This window comes from Tursiops truncatus, chromosome 13 (genome assembly GCF_011762595.2).
Source record: "Tursiops truncatus isolate mTurTru1 chromosome 13, mTurTru1.mat.Y, whole genome shotgun sequence".
In the NCBI taxonomy this organism is placed as follows: domain Eukaryota; kingdom Metazoa; phylum Chordata; class Mammalia; order Artiodactyla; family Delphinidae; genus Tursiops; species Tursiops truncatus.
The window spans coordinates 24862859-24881506 of NC_047046.1; the positions used below are offsets into that span (position 1 = coordinate 24862859).

At 42.2% G+C, this 18648-nt stretch overlaps 1 protein-coding gene across 7 annotated transcripts in view; it reads left to right on the forward strand.

Moving 5' to 3' along the window:
* Window positions 1-18648, forward strand: part of SPECC1L (sperm antigen with calponin homology and coiled-coil domains 1 like) — a 121416-nt gene that overhangs the window by 31394 nt on the left and 71374 nt on the right. For 5 of the 7 annotated variants that reach the window (XM_033837287.2, XM_033837288.2, XM_033837290.2 and 2 more), the window contains 3 exons: window positions 8903-9056; window positions 11974-13604; window positions 15436-15643. In XM_033837287.2, coding sequence (XP_033693178.1) covers window positions 8903-9056; window positions 11974-13604; window positions 15436-15643 — 1993 coding nt within the window. Of the gene's footprint in view, window positions 1-6162; window positions 6265-8902; window positions 9057-11973; window positions 13605-15435; window positions 15644-18648 lie in introns of those variants that run through there. The other 2 variants (XM_033837292.2, XM_033837291.2) reach the window with 2 other exon arrangements.

Consider the following 18648-nt stretch of genomic DNA (forward strand, 5'->3'; position numbering starts at 1 on the left):
TCCCACAACTTGAATTCTGTAACTGATGGAGCCTTGATGATTGCCAGAAGAATGAAGCATTTGGCTTTTAATCATTGAGACACCGTGTCCACACATCCACTCTCGTGGACACCCACACCGTGTCTGTCACCGCGCAGGATTCACATAACACCAACACTTTTCTTACACTCGGCAGGGTGCAGGGATATGTGTTTCTTTTCTTGGCTGCAACCAAGGATTGAACCCAGCCCTGGCATTGAAAGCACCGAGTCCTAACCACTGGACCTCCAGGGAATCCCCAAGGATATGTGTTTCTTTACCTCTCATTTCAAATGTTGTTTGTAGCTAGATCTAGTGAGATGTAGGGGAGGACCTTTTTGAGTCTGAATGGAGCTTCTGTAAACATGAAAAGAAGCACTATGGCTGTTCACAGCATGTTTGGAGGAAATTGGTCCCATTTCTGTGAGTAGCTGTAACATCTGGCTTGGGCCTCTGTGTGTGTGGGTCATTCTTCTTTGTCACAGCCAGCAGAGAGGGTTATTTCCAGGTAGAGGTGGTCTCCTACATGCCTGCACTTTTTGGCTGTCCACACTTAATCCTTTAGAAGTAGTACACTTTTTCATTGTCCTGGGGATACTTTTTTCTAAAACTTGATAGATGAGAGTTAATAAGTTAGGGTTTATCTAAATAATTGATGATTCTCAATGATGATTTGTGATCATACCTTTTCAGTGTAAAAGTTAGTTCACAGGGGCTTCCCTGGTGGCGCAGTGGTTGAGAGTCCACCTGCTGATGCAGGGGACGTGGGTTCGTGCCCCGGTCCAGGAAGATCCCACATGCCACGGAGCGGCTAGGCCCGTGAGCCATGGCCGCTGAGCCTGTGCGTCCGGAGCCTGTGCGCCGCAACAGGAGAAGCCACAAAAGTGAGAGGCCCACATACCGCAAAAAAAAAAAAAAAAGTTCACAGTTTGACTGAGTAATCCATCTCTGAAACCTGGAAGGTAGAAATTTTAAACTAATCTTAAAATATGAGGTGGAGATGCAGACTGTGAAACTTGGACCTTACCTGGAGAAGCTGTATTCTTTGGTTGTATTATTTCGTTATTTGTATCTGTATGTTTTTACCAAATGATTGTGTTTTGTACCTGTTATTAAAAAGTAGGCGAAAAATCTATTCCTTCATCAATTTCATTTTTTTTGACTGTTGCTGATGGGGGATGTTTACATGTGGGAATACACATGTATTTATAGAACTGTGTAACAAAAATTAAAACAGAAAAAATATCAGAGCCTGCCAAGTACCTTCATGTAAAAGGCAAATTGGAAAGTGCAGAGTTGTTTCTTGTTTTGTTTTTACTTTTCTGATAAAGTAGAACATACACCCAGAGAAGTTCACAAAGCATCTGTGTTGGGCTTAGTGAGGGGTGAATGTACCCTGGGCCATCAGCCAGGTCAGGAAGCAGAGCCTGCCTGCACCTCAGTGGCCTCCCCCCCGACCCCTCTGTGCCTCCTTCATCACTGCCCTTTCCTTCCTCTCCGGAAGTAACTACCACCCTAACTTCTAGCCCCCAAGATTCATTTTGCCTGTTTTGGATCTTTATATAGATGTAATTGAACATGAAGTTCTTTTCATGTGTGTCTGGTTTCCTTAACTCTGTTTAGGTCATGATATTCATCTCTGTTGTTGCCTATAGCAGCAGCTCCTCCCTTTTTTTTTTTTCTTAATTGAAGTATAATTGATTTACAATATTGTGTTAGTTTCAGGTGTACAACAAAGTGATTCAGCTATATTATATATATTTTTAGATTATTTTCCATTATAGGTCTTAAAAAATATTGATTATAGTTCCCTGCACTGTAGTAAACCCTTGTTGCTTATCTTATTTTATGTATAGTAGTGTGTATCTGTTAATCCTGTACTCCTAATTTATCCACCCCCCCGCCACCTTCCCCTTTGGTAACCATAAGTTTGTTTTCTGTGTCTGTGAGTCTGTCTGTTTTGTATATACATTCATGTGTAAGCAGCTCCTCCTTGCTGATTACTAACCGTGGAATGTCCACAAGCCATACACCTCTTCTGCCCTTGATGGACATCTATCTGGAGTTTCCTTTGGGGCTATTAGTCATAGTACTGTTATGAACATCCTACACACGTCTTTTATACGCAGGTGCACCCATTTCTGTTGACTCCATAACCAGGAGTGAAATTGCTGGGTTGTAAGGTGCATGGCATTCACCTTTCATAGGTAGATGGCCAGTCATTTCCCAAAGGGGTTAACTCTGGGATGCCCCACATCCTCACCTGCACTTACATTACTCTTTTCATTGTAACCATTCATAGAGGTGTTATAAAGTGGGTTTAATTTGCATTTGCGTTGTTAGCAATGAGATTAAGCACCTTTTCATGTCTTATTTTTAAGTGTTTAGTGGACATTTAGATATTCTCTTATGTGAAGTGCCTGTTCAAATCACTTGCCCATATTTTTACTGTGGTGTCTGTTTTTCCTCAACTTTTGTGTGTGTGTGTGGTAAAACACGCATAACATTTATCATCTTAACCATTGTTAAGTGTACCGTTTTGTGGCATTAAGTACCTTCACATTGCTGAGTAACTGTCACCACCGTCCATCTTCAAAACTTTTTCATTTTCCTAGTCTCCATTGAACACTTAACTCCCCATCTCCTCCTCCCAGTTCCTGGCAACCACCATTCCACTCTCTGTCTCTGTGAGTCTGACTACTCTGAGTACTTCATATGAGCAGAATTACACAGTATTTGTCTTTTTGTGACTGGCCTATTTACCGTAGCAAAATGTCTTCAGAGTCATCTATGTTGTAGCATATTGCAGAATTTCCTTCCTTTTTAAGGCTGAATAATACTCCACTGTATGTATAGATCACACTTTGTTTATCCATGCTTCCATCAGCGATACTTGGGTTGCTTCTACCTTTTGGCTATTGTGAATAATAGCTGTGAACATGGGTGTACAAATATCTCTTAGAGACCCTGCTTTCAATTCTTTTGGGTATATACCCAGAAGTGGAATTGTGGGGTTGTATGGTAGTTTGATGTTTAATTTTTGAAGAACGACCATACTGTTTTCCACAGCAGCTGCACCATTTTATATTCCCACCAAGAGTGCACAAGGGTTCCCCTTCTGCTAATCCTTGCAAGCACTTGTTTTTTCTGTTTTTTGGTAGTAGCCGTCCTAGTGGCTGAGGTGGTGCAGTGTGTTTCTTTGTACTGATTTATCATTCTTTACCTATTCTAGATGTGAACCCTTTGTCATTTATATGTGTTGTACATATATTCTCCTACTCTGTACCTTCTCTTTCTACTTCTTTTTGTTTTAATTAATTAATTAATTAATTGGCTGCGTTGGGTCTTTGTTGCTGTGCACAGGCTTTCTCTAGTTGCGGTGAGCGGGAGCTACTCTTCGTTGTGGTGCGCGGGCTTCCCATTGCGGTGGCTTCTCTTGTTGTAGAGCTCGGGCTGTAGGCGCGTGGGCTTCAGTAGTTGTGGCACACGGGCTCAGTAGTTGTGGCTCACAGACTCTTAGAGCACAGGCTCAGTAGTTGTGGAACATGGGCTTAGTTGCTCCATGGCATGTGGGATTGTCCTGGACCAGGGCTCAAACCTGTGTCCCCTGCATTGGCAGGCGGATTCTTAACCACTGAGCCACCAGGGAAGCCCCCAGAAGTACATAATTTTTTTCTTGATCTGTTTAAGTGTAAATTGTAGAGCTAATCCTCCTTTATTGCTGAATATTTCAGTGTGTATTTCCTTAAAAAACAAGACCATTCTCTTATAACCATAGTACAAGGATAACATCTGGAAATGAACATTGATAAAATGCTAGTATCTGATCTGTAGACTTTAGTTAAATTTCACCAATTGTGCTAATGTCCACTTTAGCAAAAAAGGAAGAAAAATTTTTTCCTGGTCCAGGATTCAGTCCGGGGTTGTGAATTGCATATAGCTGTTCTTCATTCTCCTTAAATTTGGAATAGTTCCTCAGTCTTTGTCTTTTAGGACCTTGACATTTACTAAAGCGTGCAGTTCCGTTTGTTTGGCTGACTGTCCTCCACATTTGGGTTTGTCAGTGTTTCCATAGGCTGGGGCTGCAGGGTCCCGCAGGAGTCCCACAGAAGCTGGGCGTCCTAGGTGCAGCATTTCCAGAGGCACGTGGTGTGTGGTGTCAGTGTTCCTGGTGATGATAACTTGGTGAAGGTGGTGTCTGCTAGGTTCCTCCACTATCAGGTTACTATGTTGCCTTTTGTAAAAATAAGTATCTTGTCGAAAATACTTTGACACTGTAAATATTCTTCTCTCATCAAACTTTCACGTTAGTTTTAGCAATTTTTAGTAATTCTTTCCAGAATCAATTATTACTATGATTATTACTATGATTTTTGCCAAGTGGTAATTTTATAATTCCATCATTCTTTCTACATTTATTAGTCAGCATTCTACTATAAGGAAGAGTTTTTACTTTTCTCCCATTTGTGTATTCATTTATATTAGTGTGGATTCATGGATTCTTCTTAAGTGGGCTGTAAACTGTTAGCATCATTTATTTTGATGCTCAGATTGTCCCCAGTTTGGCCGGTGGGAGTCCCTTCAAGCAGGGTCTTGTGTCCTTCTGACATGTTCCTCGTATTCTCTGAGCAATTTCTTTTCTTTTAATTTATTTTTGGCCGTGTTGGGTCTTCGTTGCTGCACGCAAGCTTTCTCTAGTTGCAGCGAGCAGGGGCTTCTCCATTGTGGTGCGCGGGCTTCTCACTGTGGTGGCTTCTCTTGTTGCAGAGCATGGGCTCCAGGCATGCGGGCTCAGTAGTTGCAGCAAGCAGGCTCTAGAGCGCAGGCTCAGTAGCTGTGGCGCCTGGGCTTAGTTCTGCAGCATGTGGGATCTTCCCGGGCCAGGGCTCAAACCCGTGTCCCCTGCATTAGCAGGCGGATTCTTAACCACTGCGCCACCTGGGAAGCCTCTCTCTGAGCAATTTCTTAATTTCTGGCACAGTAAATTTCCTGCTTTTCCAGCCCCAGCCCTAGAATCAGCCTTGTCTTCAAGGAGGCCTTGATCTTTTCAGTGAGGGGTAGAATTTAAACCATCTGGAAGCTAGGTGTGCTCATGGCTTTTGCACATATTGTTTATAAGCCCTTTCATCATACAGAGGTAGGAGCGCGCACACGTGTGTACATGCATATCAGTACCAATTTCTGTATCTACTTCTCTCCATACACATTAAAACCTCAGAGTTCACACTGATACTTCCAGTTCCAGTTACTACACAAGGTTGCTTGTAGCCTTTGCACTTTCCATAATTGTAATCCCTTCCTCTGACAGTGGCATTGGTTATCTATAATAGATTTATTTTCTCAATCCTAGAATATACAGAAAATACAGATTTACTCACTGTTACCACTGCAAAAAACAATTCTACCAGCTGGAATTCAGAATTTATACTTCTTTGTATTTAGCTTGAGGGTTTGAGGGTTTATGGTCAAAATAGTGTGTTCAAAAGATACTTGATTGCCCCCATTCCAACCCCATGTGGTTGTATGACTCATTTGAAATGGAGTTGTGTCCACTTGTTCCCATTGTGTTCCACTTTAGGGTCCCCCACCCTTGTTTAATTATTCATTGTGAACACGTGAAGCACTCCCGTGGTTCCACGCGTCACAACTGTATGAGATGTGGTCAGAGAAGTGCCCCCCATACTCCTTACTCTGTCTCCACCCACTGCTTAGAGCTAAGCAGTCTAATTTAGTTTTTCTATGTTTCTTTTTGCATAAATGAGCAGATGTTTATTTTGTATTTCTGCTTTCTTACACAAAAGTTGACATAATTAGATATACTTTTGCACTTGGCTTTTTTCCACTTAACGTATTCTAGAAATCTCTTCACACCACTTTTTAGCAGTCTTTCTCATTCTGTTTAACATTTCATTGTATGGATATATATAGTTTATTCAGCTACTAACCTATGTACAGGCGTTTAAGGTGTTTCCAGTATTTTGCAACTAAAAACAATGCTGCAATGAGTAACTTTATGCATATGTATTTTTGTCTTATTGGAAGTGTGTCTTCAGGTTTAAATTCCTAGAAGTGGGATTGCTGGGCAGGAGGTAAAGGCGTATGTAGCTTTGTTAGATGTCACCAGACTCCTTCCATAAGGCTCTGTCAATCAAGTTGCATTCTCGCCAGCAACTTATGAGAGTGCCTGTTTCCTCACATCCTTCCCAAAGGAGTGTGTCATACTTTTTCCTTTTGTGCCAGTCTGAGGTGAGAAGTGGTATCTCAATGTTGTTTACTTTGTATTTCTAATATGAGTTAGTCTGACTAATCACCTTCTTTCGTACATTTGTGTGAGTTGATTGTATGTGATTGTTCATTTTGCTCACTATTCTTTGTGTTTTTTGGTCTCTTTCCCCTTAATTTTTGAGAGTTCTTTGTGTATTAGGGATATTAGCCCTTTATCTGTGAGGTATTGCAAGTATACTTACCTAGTTTCTCATGTGTGGATTTTATTTTTAAACTTTGCTTATTTTTTTGGCCATGCAAAAATTTAAATTTTTCCTTAAGATTTTTATGTAGTCAAATTTTTCAATTTTTTGTTTTATCATTCAGGATTTTGAATGATAGAAAGCCTTGGAATTTATTTTTGATATGGTGTGAAATAGGGCTCATTCATCTTTTTTCCTTTGTGAATATACAGTTGACCTAGCACCATTTATTGAAAACTCCATTTTTTCTGTACTGCTTCTCTGGTCATAAATCAAGTGCCTATATATACAGTTTGGTTAATTAACGTGACAATATTGTATTATTCTAGTTATTGTGATAACTGCATAGATTTTGGTTTGGTGCTCTGATGTATGTTTAACTTTGCTATTACCCAAAGGCAAATTGTAAACAGAGAACTGTGACAATTCAGCCACTTTTCACAGGAGTATGTAGGGTGGTCTTCAGATGTAATTATTATGGAAGGAAAGAATATCTAACTTATGGAGGAAGGAAAATTAGTTCAAAGATAATTTTAACTTTTATTAACAATATAAAAAATAATTTGAAAATGTAAGAATATGCTAAGTTTATTTACTGCTTAGTAGACGAGGTACAAAGACAGGAAGGGGGTGTAACTTGATTTACAATTATTTTTTTGCATCATACTTGATAACCAGTTTCATTAAGAAATACTAGTCTTAAAGAATATGAACAGGGCTTCCCTGGTGGCACAGTGGTTGAGAGTCCGCCTGCCGATGCAGGGGACGCGGGTTCGTGCCCCGGTCCAGGAAGATCCCACATGCTGCGGAGTGGCTGGTCCCGTGAGCCATGGCCGCTGAGCCTGCGCGTCTGGAGCCTGTGCTCCGCAACAGGAGAGGCCACAACAGTGAGAGGCCTGTGTACCGCAAAAAAAAAAAAAAAAAAAAAAAAATATGAACAATCCTTAATGATTAATGCAATATCCCCCTTCCTTATTATGTGATCTAGATTTTTCATAATATGACAACCCTAAATTACCAAAGCTTAATTCTGACAATTCATTTAAAACATTAATCTTCTTTCTGCCTCTTTTTTAGTGAGACAGATTGACCTACCTAATGGTACTACTCCATATCCAGTCACTGACATTTAGAACTGGGAGAGGCTTCAGATTTAGAGATGAGTTGTTTTTGAACCATTTTAATTTGTAGAAATGAATTCATTGTGATTATCCGAGGGTGATTATCTCAATGGGAAACAGCATAAGTTGGCTGGTTAACTTGTGCCTTCACCTTAGTGGGCAAAACTTTTGGTTATTTTATTTAAAAGCAGGGTTTTTTTTTCCCCCCACAGACCTTTAACTCCTCTTTGTTCTCTCTCATTTCTAGGAGAAGTAAAATCAGATTTCTTCACTGTTTTTCTTAAGTAACAATTTTATACCCAATCCAGTTCTCCAGAGTGCTTGTTTTCTTTTTAAAAAGCTCACATTTTTTTAATCATCTTCATAAAACATAAATAAATATTACAAATGGTCTTTCTCGAGTAGTATGATCATTTAACCCTCACTCTAACCATAAAATTTCTAATTTTTTATTTGTATATTACTTAGGCTTTAAAAAACAACAACCCTCCTTTCAATTTTGGCTTAAATTAGACTACAAAAAAAAATAGAGGTAAGAAAAATAAATTTCAGAATAACTTCTTTTAGACATTGGCTCCATCGTTGCATCACTTCAGAGCAGTGAAGATTCCTCCTGACCCTCAGTACTGCTTCTCTCTAGAAACTGCAAGGTGGCGTTTCCTGTGGCCTTACAGACCTTTCCTGAGATAGCACATGTGATGTTGCTATCCTAGAGTCACATCCTAGATGAGCGGTAGCAAGGAGGATGTCTGCACTTTCTCCCACCCCTCACTGAATCTGGCACGTGGGGGCACACAGTGGGCTTCCATAACATCTCTGAGTACATTATGATTTTCATATTTTAAAAAGAAGTGTGTGTGTGTGACTTCCCTGGAGGTCCAGTGGTTCAGACTCTGTGCTTCCAATGCAGGGGGCGCAGGTTTGATCACTGGGTGGGGAACTAAGATTCTGCATGCTGTGCACGGTGTGGCCAAAATAAATAACTAAATAAAATAAAATTTAAAATGGCTTTATAAAAGAAAAAAAAAGTATATACTAGGGTGAAGATTTAATAAAATCTAAACTAAATAAATTTAATTAATTAATAAAATTAATTAAAAAAAGAAGTGATCATTTATGAAGCAGTGAAGAAGTTCTGTTTCTGTAGCACAGAGTGATGTGCTGCTTGGTAACTGTCAGAAAGTCCTTGTAGAATTCTTGAACTCAGCGTGAAAGTCAAGGGCTTTGTTTAGTGTCAAAATGTTATTTAATCTTGCTTCATCTAATCAATTTGTTTTTATCTTCTGTTGCTTCTAGACCAAGAGCAGTGATGACCTTTTAGCTGGGATGGCTGGAGGGGTGACTGTGACTAATGGTGTCAAAGGGAAGAAAAGCACCTGCCCTTCCGCAGCACCGTCAGCATCCGCCCCTGCCATGAGCACCATGGAGAACAGACCCAAGAGTAGCACAGGTAGGCGCGCACTCGGTGTGAGGGTTACACTGCCTTTGTGTTTGAGTAGGTGAGTGCACAGGTATTTAGGGAATTCCATCTAATCGTAGAAAATTTCAAACATGCACAAAAGTATCTGGTATTTCATCTCTGTGTACTCATCACCCTTATCACCTGATGGCCACTCTTAGCTCCTTGACACCCACCTTCCCCTATTTTGAAGCAAATTCCAGATGTCATCCACAAATATTTAATTATCTTTGAAAGACAAGGATTCTTTTAAAAATATATTCATAATACCATTATCGGTCCTTAAAATAATTAATAACCATTTCTCAAATCATAAATTATTCAGTAAATATTTAAATTTCTGTCTTATAAATATTACATACATATATTTACTTATTTGCTTGGATCAGGATTTACCAGGATTCACTTAAGGTCCATATATAGTAATTGGTGAAGTGTCTCTTAAATCTTCATTTTAAATCTATGAGTTCATCCCACTTTTTTCTTGCAATTTAATTTTTGTGGAAACTGGTTGTTTGATCTGTAGAGTTTCCCATGATCTTGATGTCCCCCCACCCTTGGGTCGTGCTGTGTGGCTTGCGGGATCTTAATTCCCCGACCAGGGATTGAACCCAGGCCCTGGCAGTGAAATCGCCGAGCCCTAACCACTGGACCACTATGAAACTGCCTCCTGTGATCTGGATTTTTTTTTTAAATTATTTATTTATTTTTGACTGGGTTGGGTCTTTGCTGCTGCAAGCGGGCTTTCTCTAATTGCAGCGAGCGTGGGCCATTCTTCATTGCAGAGCACGGGCTCTCGGCGTGTGGGCTTCAGTAGTTGTGGCACACGGGCTTAGTTGCTCTGCGGCATGTGAGATCTTCCTGGACCAGGGATCGAATCAGTGTCCCCTGCATTGGTAGGCAGATTCTTAACCACTGTGCCATCAGGGAAGTCCCGTGATCTGGATTTTGATGTCACATTCCTATGATGTCCTTGATTTTATTCTTTTATTCTCTCTGTTTACTATAAATGTCATTGAATTTAGAGCCTTGATGGGACAGACTCAGGTTCCTTCCTCTTACCCCCGCCAATTCCTTCCTAGGTAATAGTTGTCTGTCCGTCAGGAGGCCCATTGTTTCTGGCCGTGTCCCGTTCCATGTTGTTAGCAGCCTCTGATGGTTGATGCCTAGATCCATTCATTCCAGTCCTACCATTCTTTCTTCCTTCATTAGCAGCAGTTTGTTTCTACATCTCAATTTTTTTTTTTTTTTTCTTTTTGCTGTACACGGGCATCTCACTGTTGTGGCCTCTCCTGTTGTGGAGCACAGGCTCCGGATGCGCAGGCCCAGCGGCCACGGCTCACGGGCCCAGCCGCTCCACGGCACGCGGGATCCTCCCGGACCGGGGCACGAACCCGCATCCCCTGCATCGGCAGGCGGACTCTCAACCACTGCGCCACCAGGGAAGCCCTCGTGTAGACCTGTTACTCCCCGTTACCTGGTTAGCCTGGTGCCTGCCACATAAAGAACCAGTTGGTTCTTTAAAAATATTTATTGGTCAGGTCTAGGACTTATTTTTCAAAGTAAAAAATAGTCTAATGATTTCCTTAAGTGTTTGTGGGTATTTAAACATACTCCTGTTCTTTTTATATTAAATACATGATCATGTCAATTGTTTGCACAGGTTTAAAATTTTAGCAGTTAAGTAATGGTGTGCCTTGTGCAGCATATTTGACGAACGTGCTGTTATAACTTGGCAGTGATGCATCATCGTTTTCGAACACTTAGGGAGGCAGAGTGGCATACTGCTTAGACTGCCTGCCTGTGTGTAAATCTTGGCTCATCCATGTATTACCTGTGGGATGTCAGCAGATTATTTAACATCTCTTTTTGGGTTTCTTTGTCTGTAAAACAGGATGATGATAATGAAGCTTGTGTAAATGTGTATGAAGTGTTAATATGTGTGTGTAGTAAGTATAAGTGCATGTTGTCTATTCTAATAATTCTTGTTATTGGTACTATTTTGTGGCATTTTATGGTGTGAAAAATTTTTTGCATTTACTTTGATCATAGTTTTTGTGGTTATTGTAGGTAGCTTAGGTTTTTTGTTTGTCCACAGGCTGCCTCTCACTTCTGGTCATCTGTAATCTTCCTTCACTGTCTGTTTCTGCAGTTAGTTTGCTACCTGACTGGCTATCCCTAGAGTCACCTTCATCTGGCTTGCCCTAGATACTATGTCCCTGGCCACCTGTTGAAAGCCATGGTTTGGGATTCAAGTTCATGTGTATAGCTTTTTTTTAATGTGAAAGCTTTATTGAGATATAATTCACATTCCATAAAACTCACCCCTTTGCGGTATTCAACTCAGTAATAGCTTCATTTAATTGATAATTAAAAGATGATTGATTTTCCAGTTTGGAGGAAACAACTTTACAGTAACCAGACTCTCAGGCAGAATTAGTGTAGGTCAGAATCACTGTGTGATTATGATTATAGATCCTTAGATTATATCTCATTCAACCTGGGGCATAACTATGTGCCTTTCTTTTATTTATTTATTTATTTAGTTTTGGCTGCGTTGGGTCTTTGTTGCTACACGTATGCTTTCTCTAGTTACGGCGAGCAGGGGCTACTCTTTGTTTCAGTGCATGGGCTTCTCATTGTGGTGGCTTCTCTTGTTGCAGAGTATGGGCTCTAGGTGCATGGGCTTCAGTAGTTGTGGCTCATGGGCTCTAGAGCGCAGGCTCATTAGTTGTGGTGCACAGGCTTAGTTGCTCTGCGGCATGTGGGATCTTCCTGGACCAGGGATCGAACCTGTGTCCCCTTCATTGGCAGGCTTATTCTTAACCACTGCGTCACCAGGGAAGTCCCACTATGTGCCTTTCTATTGCTAAGTTTTTGCCTTATATTCTTTGTCTTAAACATGTAGGCACAAGTTCTTCAACCAAGCGGAGCACTTCCACAGGTAATAAAGAATCCAGTTCTACTAGAGAAAGATTACGTGAACGTACCCGACTAAACCAGAGCAAAAAACTACCTTCTGCAGGTCAGGGGGCTAATGACATGGCGTTGGCTAAACGTTCCCGCAGTCGCACGGCTACGGAATGCGACATTCGTATGAGCAAGTCCAAATCGGACAATCAGATCAGTGACAAAGCTGCTCTGGAAGCCAAAGTGAAGGATCTTCTCACATTGGCAAAAACCAAAGACGTGGAGATTTTACATTTGAGAAATGAACTCCGAGACATGCGTGCTCAGCTGGGCATTAACGAGGACCCTCCTGAGGGGGATGAGAAGTCCGAGAAGGAAGCCATCATTGTTCACCAGCCCACCGACGTCGAGTCCACTTTATTGCAGTTACAGGAACAGAATACTGCCATCCGCGAGGAGCTCAACCAGCTGAAAAATGAAAACAGAATGCTAAAGGACAGGTTGAACGCACTGGGCTTCTCCCTGGAGCAGAGGCTAGACCATTCTGAAAAACTGTTTGGCTATCAGTCCCTGAGCCCAGAGATCACCCCTGGTAACCAGAGCGATGGAGGGGGCACTCTGACTTCCTCGGTGGAGGGCTCTGCCCCTGGGTCAGTGGAGGATCTCCTGAGCCAGGATGAAAACACCCTCATGGACCATCAGCACAGTAACTCTATGGACAACCTGGACAGCGAGTGCAGCGAGGTGTACCAGCCCCTCACATCCAGCGATGACGCCCTGGACGCACCATCGTCCTCGGAGTCAGAAGGCATTCCGAGCATAGAGCGCTCTCGGAAGGGGAGCAGCGGGAACGCCAGCGAAGTGTCCGTCGCTTGTTTGACGGAACGGATACACCAGATGGAGGAGAACCAACACAGTACGAGTGAGGAACTTCAGGCGACTCTGCAAGAGCTCGCTGATCTACAGCAGATCACCCAGGAGCTGAACAGCGAAAACGAAAGGCTCGGAGAGGAGAAGGTGATTCTCATGGAGTCGTTATGTCAGCAAAGCGATAAGTTGGAACACTTCAGCCGACAGATCGAATATTTCCGCTCCCTTCTAGATGAGCATCACATTTCCTATGTCATAGACGAAGATGTAAAAAGTGGACGCTACATGGAACTGGAGCAACGCTACATGGATCTAGCTGAGAACACCCGTTTTGAACGGGAGCAGCTTCTTGGCGTCCAGCAGCATTTAAGCAATACTTTGAAGATGGCTGAGCAAGACAACAAGGAAGCTCAGGAGATGATCGGGGCACTCAAGGAGCGCAACCACCACATGGAGCGAATCGTTGAGTCTGAGCAGAAGGGCAAGGCAGCCTTGGCAGCCACACTGGAGGAGTTCAAAGCCACAGTGGCCAGTGACCAGATCGAGATGAATCGCCTGAAGGCCCAGCTGGAGAACGAGAAGCAGAAAGTGGCGGAGCTGTATTCCATCCATAACTCCGGAGACAAGTCTGACATTCAGGATCTCCTGGAGAGTGTCAGGCTGGACAAAGAAAAAGCAGAGACTCTGGCCAGTAGCCTGCAGGAAGATCTGGCTCACACCCGGAACGATGCCAATCGATTGCAGGACGCCATCGCAAAGGTACTGTTTAAGTAGATAGAATGTTCTGGACCAGTGTTATGCGGCTGCAGTACATGGCATGCTTACTGAGAGCCAGCAGCCCTGGTGGTGTGTCATTAGCTTTTGTTAATCAGATATTTTTTTTAAGCTTCAGAATGGTTTTCTTGTATTGGGATGGAGTGAAAAGTATTCTTATAATAACGTCACTTCCACTCGCTGGTACTTTGTTACTGTTTTCCTGCCTGTGAGAGGATGGGGCTGGAGTTACAACTAACTGAAGTTGTAACAGAAGTTGTGCCTAGTTCTGGGTATGCCCAGGGGAGTGTGTCATGCAGTTTTACATCCTCCTCTGTAGTGTAGTTTGGCATAAGAAAAACAGAGAGCCAGTATTCCAGTCTGTGGGACCAGCAATGTCTGCCTCTTCTTATCCTTTTGTGGTTGTAGTTTTTCAAGTAGACTTCTGTTATGATTTAAAATTACTTTTGGAGTGTGAAGGCTCCTATTTCTTAGAGGCCCATGGTTTGTTGCTGGTGGGGACCTTAGTGATCATTGGTCCAGCCCCCCCCTTTTTTTTTTTTTTTTTTTTTTGGTAGTACGCGGGCCTCTCACTGTTGTGGCCTCTCCCATTGCAGAGCACAGGCTCCGGACGCGCAGGCTCAGCGGCCATGGCTCACGGGCCCAGCCGCTCCACGATATGTGGGATCTTCCCGGACTGGGGCACGAACCTGTGTCCCCTGCATCGGCAGGCGGACTCTCAACCACTGCGCCACCAGGGAAGCCCCAGCCCCCTTTTTTTTACACGCAGTGTGATAGTGAGGACTCAGTCAGAACTGCAGCCCAGGGTTGCTGGCAGTCGCCAGCCCCACGCGGTTGCTGATGTAGTGTTTATTATTTTTTTTTAAATAAATGTATTTATTTTTTTGGCTGCATTGGGTCTTTGTTGCTGTGCACAGGCTTTCTCTTGCTGCGGCGAGCAGGGGCTGCTCTTTGTTGCAGTGCGAAGGCTTCTCGTTGTGGTGGCTTCTCTTGTTGCGGAGCACAGGCTCTAGGCGTGCAGGCTTCAGTAGTTGTGGCACGTGGGCTCAGTAGTTGTGGCCTGCGGGCTCTAGAGCGCAGGCTCAGTTGCTCTGACACATGTGGGATCTTCCCAGACCAGGGATCAAACCCGTGTCCCCTGCATTGGCAGGTGGATTCTTAACCACTGCACCACCGGGGAAGTCCCCGATGTAGTGTTTATTTGCATGACTTATCTAATTATCCTAGCTTACATTTTATTTCCTGTTTCAGTGCAAAAATTTTTTAAAGTAGGAAACAGTATATCTTTGCTCAAAATTTGAATAATATAAACCTTAATTTTTTAAGTGACAACTTTCATAGATACAGTTTAGGAGATGTGGTATTTGTCAGAGCATGTATATTGGGGGCCACTATGAACTAACACTGACTATATTAGAGAACTTTTTTGTTTCCATTTTTAATTTGATTTTGAAACTGTCACAAATCAGACATCATTTTTGTGGGAAAGCATGTTAATCATTAATCAGATGCATGCCTTCAGTCCAAACTTTGGAGAAGGGAAAATTTCCAAAATTTCCTCATAAATAATGTAGTGAAGTTCAGTGAGATGTCAGTGTAATTTCAGTCAGTGATGTGGCAGCAGATCATGCTTAAGCATACTGTGTGAAGTCCATGTTACTGGAGAGCGCCTTCCACCCAGTTATTACACAGGTCGTTCTTGCTCACGCAGAGCATCTCACGCTCAGCTCCCTGCTGAGACAAGGTGTGCCTCTGTCCTAGGACTTATCTTAGAACAACTCTTACTTTTCTGATCTGCACTATCAATTTTGCACAGGTAGAAGATGAATACAGAGCCTTCCAAGAAGAAGCTAAGAAGCAAATAGAAGATCTGAATATGACATTAGAAAAATTAAGATCAGAGCTGGAAGAAAAAGAGACAGAAAGGAGTGACATGAAAGAAACGATCTTTGAACTTGAAGACGAAGTAGAACAGCACCGGGCGGTGAAGCTTCATGACAACCTCATCATCTCTGACTTAGAGAGTAAGTGAGGTCCCACCTGTCTTAACGTGTGGGAAGAGTTTGCGTTCTAAGTAGCAAAGTGACGGGGTGGGGATGGGGGCGTGGCTCTGCCTGGGGGGCAGGGGTTCAAAGGCAGGAGCACAGTGGCCGGCAGATACACGTGTGGGCAAGAGCTTCCCATGGCCATTGGCAGTCTTCCGGCTGCTATTTGGCTCCTAAAGGACTGTTAAGTGGAAGCATCTCTTTAAAACTGCTTAATTATGGAAAATCATTTAAGTGAGAATCTAATGGGGTTGTTAACTTTCTAGATCTTAGGAAAAGCCATTTGTTGTCAATGTCTAGTGGTTGCAAGTATACTGAGACCAAAAAATATTTATCCTTTATAATCTTATGCCTGAGGCACAGGTTTTTGTTTATTTGTTTAATATTCCTCCCTTTCACGGAGATTTTATGATCAGGTAGACTTGAAACTCAGATTTTGAGTTGCTTTGTTTGCTTTTTAAAAGATTCTAAAAAACTGTTTTGGAAGTATTTCAGACTTTAAAAAAAGTTGCAAAAATAGTACAAAGCATTTCTGTGTGGAAAATTTGATGAGGAACAGAAATTTGCATGATCTTAAAATGTCTTCCCACAGACTGTTTATTATGTTACAAGTGAGGAAAAAGAAACAACCAGAAATTACACAGTGGAACAATTGGGCAACACTGTGACCTGGTGATTGGGTGATCATGTAAGTGACAGAGGCACATGGATATCGCTAGGCTGTATTCTGGCTGAGGCATAGCTTCAGTTAATCATAAAGAAACATTAAACAGACAAAAAATGAGGAATGTTGTACTAAAAGCGCAGGATCGAATGGTGCTGTATCCTCAAAAATGCCAGTGTCATAAAAGACAAAGGCTGAGGGAAAATTCCAGGCTGTGGGAGGCTGAGGAGGACAACCCATGCACTCCCTGTGCCTGCACTGGCTCCAGGGCTGTCGGGAGCTGCTGTAAAGGTGTGGTGATGGAACTGGAATGTGTGTGAGATTAGGTAAACATATTGTGTCAGTATAAATTTATGAAGTTGATAACCCAGCTGTGTCTGTGTATTCTTGGGAACCACACACTGAATATTCAGGGGTGAAGGACTGTGATGTATATCCTTAAGGGTTCAGGAAAAAGGGACAATTAGAGGCAGACGGACAGGGATAGGAGATAGCAAATGATAAAACCAATGGTAAACTATTAACAGTAGGCGAATCTGAGAAGGAGGTAAATGGGTGTTTGGTTCTTTGTGTTACTTCTTGCACCTTTTCGTAAGTTTGAAATTATTTCCAAATAATACATTTAAGAAATTCTTATGTGTTCTTCATCTAGATTCCTCAAATTTAACAGATTTTAAGTTGTAATACACTTTAATGATGGCCTGGTGGGGACAGGGAGAATGGAGGTAACCTTTTTGGATGCCTTGGTTAAAGCTCTTAAAATTTCTGGTTCATGATGCTGCTCCTTTGAGCACTGACGGTTTACTATTTATTCCCTGACAGCGGATTGACAGGCAGATACAGCGTGTTAATACAGTAGCCAGAGCCCCTGGGCTGTGGATACAGAGGTGGGGTGGAGGGGAGGTTTGAACTATTGATATTTCCAGGTAAGAGACAGTCATTTGCAGGAGCCCTAAATGCGTCTGGTGGCAGTTCTGAGCTCTGGCTAGTTGACCCAGCATCTGTAGGTTGACCCCAGGGTCATTTGGAATATTCCAGGGTATCTGGATACTGAAGTAGTGGATTGTGGGATTGTATTTCTTACATAGTGATGAACTTTTTCATCTAAAGTTTAAAAAAACTTTTAGTTTAACATTTATATCTAGTCTGTATTTCATTGTCACTGAACTGAGAAAGTTATCTAATTTTACTTCCTAAATATAAGAGGTTCTAAAGTTTTTCAGATTAACTTGGGAGTTCAGTGTGTTTTCCATTTTGTACTGATAAGAATAGCCTTTTCCCTTGCAAACCCTTTGATTTGAATGTGGAAAGAGTGACACCTTGTGGTAATTGGGGTAATAGCTAGAAAACTGTTAGGTGATAAGGATTCCTGGGACAAAATTTTCCTTATCATTGCCAAAATAAAAGTTACATTGACATTGTATGAATTTTAACCATAAAATGGCTGAAAAGGGCTTCCCTGGTGGCGCAGTGGTTTAGAGTCCGCCTGCCGATGCAGGGGACGCGGGTTCGTGCCCTGGTCCGGGAAGATCCCACATGCCGCAGAGCGGCTGGGCCCGTGAGCCATGGCCGCTGAGCCTGTGCGTCCGGAGCCTGTGCTCCACAGCGGGAGAGGCCACAACAGTGAGAGGCCCGCGTACCGCAAAAAAAAAAAAAAATGGCTGTAAAACCTTAATAAATTTTTTTTTAGCCATGTAGTTTCTCTCCGCAGTTTTTTGAAATGAAAAGTTGAAATGTATAGAAATACTGTGAGAGTAGTGTGGTAGTTAGCACCTCCTGCCTGGATGTGACAGTGGGTAGCATTTTGCAGTGTTTGCCTTCTGTATGTGTGTGTTTAACTGAATCAGTTGGCAGTAAGCTGTGGACTTCTTGGTACTTAACTTCTAAATATTTCAGCATGCACCTTCTAAACATCCTCCTCGAAACCACAATGCCGTTATCACATCTAGTAAAATTAGTCGTAATTTCTTAGCATCATCTAATACCCCATGTGAAGATTTTCCCAGCTGTCCCCAAAATGTCCTTTATAGTTTTTTATAGGGACTGGGATCCAAACAAATTTCATGCATTATAATTTGTTGTTACATCTCCATAGTCTGATAGGAGTTAATTTTCTTCCTAGAGAATTCTAGCATTTGGGATTGATGCTAAGTCAGCACTTGGTATAAGGGACTCGATGACAGGGAATGCTATTAATTGGGAAATTGAGATATTCTTCTGTGGATGAAACCATCACCATAGTCAATTTTAGAACTTTTTTATCACCCCCAAAAGAAATCCTGCACCCATTGGCAGTCACTCCTCATTTACCCCAAAGCGA